At 38.4% G+C, this 9,005-nt stretch overlaps 1 protein-coding gene across 3 annotated transcripts; it reads right to left on the reverse strand.

The window, feature by feature from the left end:
- Window positions 1-1,106: 1,106 nt before the first annotated feature.
- On the reverse strand, window positions 1,107-5,489 carry zgc:174906 (uncharacterized protein LOC571548 homolog). 3 transcript variants are annotated; one of them, XM_053643525.1, is made up of 5 exons: window positions 4,621-5,485; window positions 4,203-4,306; window positions 1,960-2,309; window positions 1,792-1,869; window positions 1,107-1,638 (listed from the first exon to the last, which is right to left on the reverse strand). In XM_053643525.1, exons 3-5 carry the CDS (start codon window positions 2,276-2,278, stop codon window positions 1,352-1,354), a joined length of 684 nt encoding a protein of 227 aa, XP_053499500.1. In that variant the 5' UTR covers window positions 2,279-2,309; window positions 4,203-4,306; window positions 4,621-5,485; the 3' UTR covers window positions 1,107-1,351. The 3 variants fall into 3 exon arrangements, with proteins under 3 accessions (XP_053499500.1, XP_053499501.1, XP_053499499.1); XM_053643526.1 differs by lacking the exon at window positions 4,203-4,306 and having other exon boundaries at window positions 1,107-1,635; window positions 4,621-5,489; XM_053643524.1 differs by lacking the exon at window positions 4,203-4,306 and having other exon boundaries at window positions 4,621-5,484.
- Window positions 5,490-9,005: the final 3,516 nt, after the last annotated feature.

The raw sequence follows: 9,005 nt of genomic DNA on the forward strand, positions 1-9,005 counted from the left end.
TTCATGGTTCCCTCAATGAACTGTAGCTCCCCAGTGCTGGCAGCACTAATGCAGCCCCAGACCATGACACGCCCACCACCATGCTTGACTGTAGGCAAGACACACTTGTCTTTGTACTCCTTACCTGGTTGCCGCCACACACGCTTGACACCATCTGAACCAAATAAGTTTATCTTGGTCTCATCAGACCACAGGACATGGTTCCAGTAATCCATGTCCTTAGTCTGCTTGTCTTCAGCAAACTGTTTGCGGGCTTTCTTGTGCATCATCTTTAGAAGAGACTTCCTTCTGGGATGACAGCCATGCAGACCAATTTGATGCAGTGTGCGGCATATGGTCTGAGCACTGACAGGCTGACCCCCCACCCCTTCAACCTCTGCAGCAATGCTGGCAGCACTCATACGTCTATTTCCCAAAGACAACCTCTGGATATGACACTGAGCACGTGCACTCAACTTCTTTGGTCGACCATGGCGAGGCCTGTTCTGAGTGGAATCTGTCCTCTTAAACCGCTGTATGGTCTTGGCAACCGTGCTGCAGCTCAGTGTCAGGGTCTTGGCAATCTTCTTATAGCCTAGGCCATCTTTATGTAGAGCAACAATTCTTTTTTTCAGATCCTCAGAGAGTTCTTTGAAATGAGGTGCCATGTTGAACTTCCAGTGACCAGTATGAGGGAGTGTGAGAGCGATGACAACAAATTTAACACACCTGCTCCCCATTCACACCTGAGACCTTGTAACACTAACAAGTCACATGACACCGGGGAGGGAAAATAGCTAATTGGGCCCAATTTGGACATTTTCACTTAGGGGTGTACTCACTTTTGTTGCCAGAAGTTTAGACATTAATGGCTGTGTGTTGAGTTATTTTGAGGGGACAGCAAATTTACACTGTTACACAAGCTGTACACTCACTACTTTACATTGTAGCAAAGTGTCATTTCTTCAGTGTTGTCACATGAAAAGATATAATCAAATATTTACAAAAATGTGAGGGGTGTACTCACTTTTGTGAGATACTGTGTGTATATATATATATATATATATATATATATATATATATATATATATATATATATATATATATATATTCCAGCACACATGAGAACATGTAAACTAGGGTATTATAGGATAGGAAATGATATACAACAATAATGTTACAAAATTATTTTTGAAAAACAAAATAACAAATTTTTTTTAAGATGTTATAAGATCAAGGAAGTAAATCTGTCCATGTAGCTACTTTGAAACCCTTCCTCCTATGATACAATATATACAGGTGCATAAAATCATCAACACACATCCACCTTAGTAATAATGTGTAATGGGAACAGAAAGCAGTAACGCTAACTCTAGCTCTCCTCCAGTAGGAAGTCGATGCTCCTGGGCGTCACACTGCTTTCCTCCTGTGTGAGGAGCGAGTGCAGGCGAGTGGCCGAGGCTTTATCCCTCTCTCGCATGCTCCAGAGATGCAGCATGCTGAACACCCGCTCTCTGTGGTTGTTCGGGTTCTCCTCTACGATCTGTTCCAGCTTTACGCTGGGGATCTCCAGCGCCACTCTGCCCAGTTCCTTCCAGTCAGCACCAATGTGGCGAGCCACCATCATGAGCTCCTTCTCCGTCACCGTCCTGCTGCCTGCTGAGAAAGACGACCATGTCATTGAGATGGCAAGAACATGTGAAATGTGGCAGCAGAAAATCTGAAAGTGAACACGAACATGAATCTACAAAATAAAAACCTAGTTTAGAGTCTGGATAAAGAACTCAAGAAACCTCAGTCTGGGAATCTTACTTTTTTTTACTTTGCACGGCTGATTTCTGGGATCGTCTTCTTCCGGATGCTTTTCTTTGCTTTTCTTCCTCTTCTTCCCTACAAGGTACGAATTAATTAATGTTCAGATATTGTTAAATAATTGAAATATCCAGTATTATTATTTATCTTGCAGGGCTGCTGTAGTACCTATAGTGTTTGATTTGCTCAGAGGCAGCTCGTTGAGAAATCCCAGTTTAGGAAATGTCTCTTGTATCTCTTTTTCCTTTAAAAGACTCAGGAATACGTGAACACGTTTTCTGTCTTTGCCCATCATGTAATCCAGGATGTCCCGGGCTTTTTCCCACGGTACTGCAGAGGCTTTGACGTGGTCATATTCTCTCTGGGTCAGTAAACGGGATGAATGACAGTGCTGGAGCAGAAAGTCAGGATCTCCACACAGAGCATCTATCAGCTGTGGTTTAAACTTCTGTAAGAGCCGAGAGCCACCTACTGGCTCTATATCCATTCTTTCCTAAATTATTCTCCTAAAGTTCCTCCTGAAAAACAAGTAGAGAGGTAGCATTGACTTTGAGAGGTAGTACTGAGTTACACCTTTGAAATACACACAAATTAGTTAACATCACGTAATACACTAAAATGTACTGGTACAGGTTTCCTTTACAAACAACAGCGGGTGCTGTTTCATTTATTCCTCTTCAGTAAACGCGTTATCCAAGATACAATTGTGTTTTAAGTGACTAATTTGTTTAGATTTTCATTAGTAAATAGTGCAGGCAGGTACATGTGAGGAATAAAACATGATGGGTCGCGCTGTTATAGGAAAATAATCCATGACAGGGTGGTGCAATGAGACCTGACGTAAAGCAGAGGTACTGTTACCCAGCTGAAGTTGATTACGTTCCAATAGCAGCACACACTGAAAGGCTTTATTCCTCTCATACCACAGCAATTTGCCAACCGTTACATTTTTTTAAATTTACTAAAAAAAACTACACATTTTTATTAGATTTAGATTACATGAAGCGTTTGCCATACAAGTCCATGGTTAAGTTGTTACTATAAAAACGATAACGTAGAACGAGCACATTTATATAAACCTCTTATTTGCCTTGCAGTCGGAACTACAGCCAGAGTTGCTGCTATAGAAAATTAGTCAACACCTTCTGACCAATCAAATTCGAGATTACACCAGTGCTGTGGTACAAGCGAAAATAATAACTTTGAGTGCAGGCAGGAGTGAGATTTTTTAAAAATTGGTCCTTTGCACAAAAGATAAACGTGTTTAGGCATACCATCATCAATTAGCATTAAAAATAAAAGACACAAAACCACAACATAATTTAATTCTGAGGCCGGTCTCAGCGAAATCTTTAGCCGTACTCATGTTCAACACGTGAATCAAAGAGGGCTTTGGCTGAATGCGCATACTGATGATCTCACATGACATGTCTTGGCCCAAATCTGCAGAAAATCTGTGGTAAATTTGAAAAATTGTAAGCCCCTCTGAATTTTAAGGAGTTTGCTTGATTTTGTGTTGATTTCTGCGATCTCATAATCGTGAAATCCTGGAGGGACTGATTAATGAACTTTAAACATCTCGGTTTCATCATTTGGAAGTGAGGCGACTGCACTCAATTATATGCTCGCGTCATGTTTAAAATGCTCAAACAAACTGTTTTTGGTAAATGGTCATTTTTAAACAGCTGTTGAATGACTCCCTGGTCGCTAATCATTACCTTAAACATGATATAGGCAACTTCTTAACAATTCTGGTTTGAATAGTTGCCCTTTGGCTAACTCATATCCTCGGTTGTCCTTGTTGACATTATAACTGATCAGTTGTATTGTAAAGTCCTGTACATATTCTGTTTAACAGTGAAAAACATGTAAGGACTGACTCGAGATTGAGCTCTGTGGCATTTCAACACTGTTTATGTGTCTCGGATGAGATTTGGCGACAGACTGTCTCTATTTAGGTAGTGTAAAATATTAAACGTAACGAATGAGACTTTTAATAGTCTCCACTTAAAGTCAAACATAGACTAAATAATTCAATGCCGCATTTTCATAAAACTGACAATTCTTGATAAGTGTTCTCATAAAGTGTAATAAAAATATCAAAACTCAGAAACAGAACTGACAAAATGTTTGGTTCATTGTTTTGTACGCGTGCGACTACAGTATTATCTGAAACTTGTTGATGACAGAGGTCAGAGCAGAACAGCCAGACTGTGGGACGAGCTGACAGGAAGTCTACATTAACTCAAATAACCACTCTTTACAGCCGTGGGGAGCAGAAAAGCATCTCAGAAAAGCACGACTTGTCAAACCTTGATGTGGATGGACTCCAACAGCAAAAGACCACATTAGGTTTCATTCCGGTATCAGCCAAAAGTAGGACCCTGAGGCTACAATGAGCACAGACTCACCCAAACTGTACAAACCAGGTGATGTTCTTCCAATCCTAGTGAGACCCAACATGGTCTTCTGCAGCTGGAGCACATCTGCCTCACGGTTCGAGGTGTTGTGCTTTCTGCTCATCACAGTTGAGCACCATATTATAATATTACAGAAACATTTCCCATAATGTTGATTATTATTCTGTATAAGTCTGCACATTTAATTAGATGAAGCATTATTTACATAAAAAAGTCCAATTTTGAGTTCCAGTACAAAAAATATCAATATCAGCAAATTACATGGCAAAGACTGATTGTAGTATCCACTGCTTTTGAAATAAAACTTCTATATTAACCTGTAGTGTCTTGTCTGAAATGTCATTAGCATTAATAATAAGTGTATGTTGTTTATATAAATATCAACACGTTGTGTAAACAGCTCATTTACCTGCGCAGAGCTCTTTGGAGTGTCTCAAACTTTCAGCTCAACTTCCGCGCTTAACTACATGAACGTGTCCCGAATGTAATGTTTATACACAGTTGGGTTTGAATGTGTACATTAGAGTTTAATACAGGGCTTGGGAAATGTTCTAAACTGAATCTCCAGGTCTACTTGAGCGCTTATTGTGTTAGTATTATCACTGTGTTGTGTTTTTCCTGGTCTGTGTTTTAGGTCCTTCCTACACTGAGAGGAAACACGGATGTCTCTGCTGCCACCTGTAGGCAGGAGGATTAGACTACTCCCACTTATAACCCGTGTAAGCACTTTAACAATAATAATAGTAAGTGGAAACGTTCATACATTTATCAAAATGCTTTACAGTGTGAAGTTAAAAGTGAAATAAAAAATAACTTGCAGTCAAAATAAATACCTATATTTGCAGGCTGTTGTTTAAAAAAAAAAATCTTTATTAAACATCAAGTTTACTTCAAGTAACCAACAAGCATTATCATTGTTGAGCATACCAACAATAAATCCAAGCATCATACTTTAACAAGGAGAGAAAACAACAACAACAAATAATAATAATAATAATAATAATAATAATAAATAGCTAAATATATTAAAAGAAACTATAATAGAAATTAAAGTGAGCATAAGGGGGGTTAATCAAGGTATATCGCAAGCAATTCAGAGAGACTTAAGGCACTCCTCTTTTTCAGTTGCTTTAAGGATTGAAAGAAATTCATTTTTAACTGCCACAAAACTTGGGGCAACTTTAACAAATCTGTGACATTTGTGTATGTGAAATTTACCCATAATCAAAATATTATTACACAAAAATCCAACCCCTTTATATTGCATAACAACCTCAAACTTAACAATGTGACATTTAAAAACAGGTATTACATTCTTTGTAACTAATCACTCATTTATTCTGTCCCAAAACAGCTTGACAATATTACAGGCATAGAAAAGATGTTCCTGAGTTTCAATATATATATATATATATATATATATATATATATATATATATATATATATATATATATATATATTTATTACAAAAAATACATACATCACTATCCAAATGAAACCTTAGTCTGTAAAAATTCCCTGCAAGGATAAATATCATTCACTGTTTTTGAAGTGAACTTCCTTCACTTTAGGTAACAAAAGGAAATGACAGATATCTAGTTCTAACTATACCTATATTTACAGGTAATACCAAACGATGCACTTTGTTGTACAATGACTCTCAGTGCTCGTTTTACCTTCACGTGGAAAGCTTCACGTGCCATTAAAGATATTTTAATATAAAAACAGGTGGTTCATGAATATGCTAATGAGCTCATTACGTCATTGAGTGACTTTGGTGGCTGTTTGGGAGTTTTTCTGCGGTGCAGCATACAAGTGGACTCAGTCTGTGAGTGTCTTATCTATGTTATATTAATAATATATTCACATTCATGTGGATTCACTCAAGTTATGAGCTGATTTAACGTGATTAAACAAAAATGTGTTGCTAGTTAAAAGCCAGACCCAGAGGAAGTATTAGTTAACCTCGTTACCTTGTTGCTGTTGTTATCTTGCAAACTCTGAGGCGACATGGTGTGGTTTTTTTTTGTTTTTGTTTTTGTTTTTGTTTTTTTTTAAAAAAATAAGGCTTGGTCATGAATTAATACCCCGAGGTCACGAGATAATATTTCGAGGCTATAGTATCTCGTGACTACGAATTATTATTACATTGTGGCCATGAATTGTGTAACTTGAGCCCACGAACTCATATGTTGTTGAAGGTTATATAAATAATTACACGGCCTCCAGGTAATTATTTGAATAATTATTATAATAATAAGAAGAATACTAAAAAGTATATTAATTTATCCATGTAACAACTTTACTATGTCGTTCTGCATCACTCCAAAGCTGAAGTGTATTAATATCAGTCACCATGTTCAGGTTCCTGTGGCCACATTGGTCTAATTCAGTTGATTTATTTCATTTTTTTCATCTCAGTTGATGCCACAAGATGGATCTCATGAAGCTTAACTTGTGCCTTAATAGGCCCTTTTAATTATTTTTTGTGGCCACAACTTATTAAAAAAAAATAACCACCATGCCACTTCAGAGGCTCTGGACCATTCTACAGAAGACGAAGAAAAACATATATTTTTGTATTTAACTTTCAGGATCGAGAGAAAGTGAGCAGTGGACAAACAGCCAGCGACGACTTTATTTACACCCCACTGCTAAAGCAAGACACTGCACGTAAATAGGGTAAGTACAGTGGTTTGCTGACAAGTATTCTTTTAAGTATCTATACATATATTTATGCAACCTTTTCAAATGATGCTAAATATACCTTAAAAGAAAAAACGAAGAAGAATAATCTAGTCTTTTAGTTTTTGGTTAAGAACCTGTCAGGTGGTCATGTGATGCTATGCTGTGGCACCTTTTCAACAATTTCTGATTTATAGCAACAAGGAAGCTGTTAAAAAAAAGAAAAAGAAAGAAAGAAAGAAAAGAAGAAGAAAAAAAAAAATATATCTACCGAGACATGACTCAGAATATTCTGGAAAGACAACCCGGAGGGCAGCAGCTCTGTTAAAACAGGTGCTTTCCAACCTGTGTAAGGTTGCCAGGACCAGTCATGTTATTTTCACCAATAGTTACTGAGATTCACTGTGCTGATTGTTAGAGACTCCCGAGTGACTCAAATAAGTGTCTCGTTAAAGGTTAGACTAAATCTTGACTGAATATGAAATGAATGATAAACTAAATTGAATTTAATCAACTAAACCTTAAAAAGTTGATGTCTTGCCGGAGGAAGGCACTAGAGCTGGGAACAGCATTCAATTCCAGCAGGAGATCTGCATCAACTTGACCAAACATCCTGTCATTTTTCACTTTTGCTTCCATTTCCGTATCAGAGGATATGTTTTCCTGAGCTGATTTCACAGATCACTGCCTGCTTTGAATGCTTCAGCAGAGATTGTGTAGTGAGAGCGATGGGAATGCATTTTTCAGGTTAAGGATAGACTGAATGGCGTCTTTGTGGGTTAACTTAAAATACAGCAAGTGTCGTACACACGGCACACATGGAGCATGAAGAGTAAATGCTTTACAAGTAGTGGTGCTGCAAACGCAGTCCCATGTGGTTTATAGAGCTCTGTTGTTTGGAACAAATCTCCGTGGGAAGTCTAAAGCCATGAAAAGCACGCTCGGCTATTTTCCGTCCCAAGAGAACGAGTTAAACTTACAGCCTTGTAAATATTTGCCTGTTTGTATGCTGAGGTGAACGAGTGGCTCAGGAAGTTCTGCAGAGGTGTACACTCCATTTCTCATTCCAGTAGACTGTGGAACAATTTGAGGAAGGCATAGCTTCTTGAAAAAACCGAAAAGATGTTAAGAGGTATTCCTGTGAGTCACTTATCCTAAGAGGTCTCAAAATATCCGTGCTAGTTAACGCACTTTAAAGGTGCAATAGTCCATTTTTGTTCCTTACTTGTACAAACAAATAACCTGGAAGATGTGTAGAACAAAAACAATATTGATTAAGTCATGGCCTTAGCAAAAGTGTATAAAATCGCTGAGAAAACCTGTTTGGAAAACAGACTTTTGGGCCGGAATGCTTGTTTCACCCCCTGTCAATCATTTTATACATTTTATAGATAAAAGTCTAATCTTACCTAATGTATCTTTAAAGCCAGGGTTGTCGAAGTGGGGTCTGTGAAGTATTGACGGGGGTGGGTGGTCCATAAATTTCATCCATTTTCCGTACCGTTTATCCTACACAAGGTTGCAGGGAACCTGGAGCTTATCCCAGGGGACTTGGGGGGAAAAAAGCTGGGGACACCCTGGATGGGGTGGACTATGGAAATGTCAATCGGCCTACAGCGCATCTTTGGACTGGGGGAAGAAACCCCTGAAGCACGCGGACAACGTGCAAATTCTACGCACACAGGGCAGAGGCGGGATTCGAACCCATGACCCCAGAGGTGCGAGGCAAACAGGCCAACCACTAAGCCACAGCCCATCATTATCAAAGTTATTATATTTATCAGTAATTTCTTATTGTTTTTTTAATACAGCTAAAGGGGTCCCTGCCTGCAAAAAGTTTGAGAACCCGTGCCTTGAAAGCTCTACAAGTTTTTTTTTCTCTCAGATGTGCTTCTGTGTCAAGCATGTTTGCTTAAATAGCATGGCCAGCTATGCCTACTCTCACACATGGCATTCATGTGATTAGGATTATGGTGATGAGACTTGGTGATGTTGTCAGCAGGGCTTCCACCATAGAGTGTAATTCTCCGTAGAGTGTTTCATTAAAATGTACATTATTTACCAGTTTTGAAAGTATTCTGCTTAAACTTCAGCTGATAACTCACAAA

This window comes from Ictalurus furcatus, chromosome 15 (assembly GCF_023375685.1).
Source record: "Ictalurus furcatus strain D&B chromosome 15, Billie_1.0, whole genome shotgun sequence".
Classification (NCBI taxonomy): domain Eukaryota; kingdom Metazoa; phylum Chordata; class Actinopteri; order Siluriformes; family Ictaluridae; genus Ictalurus; species Ictalurus furcatus.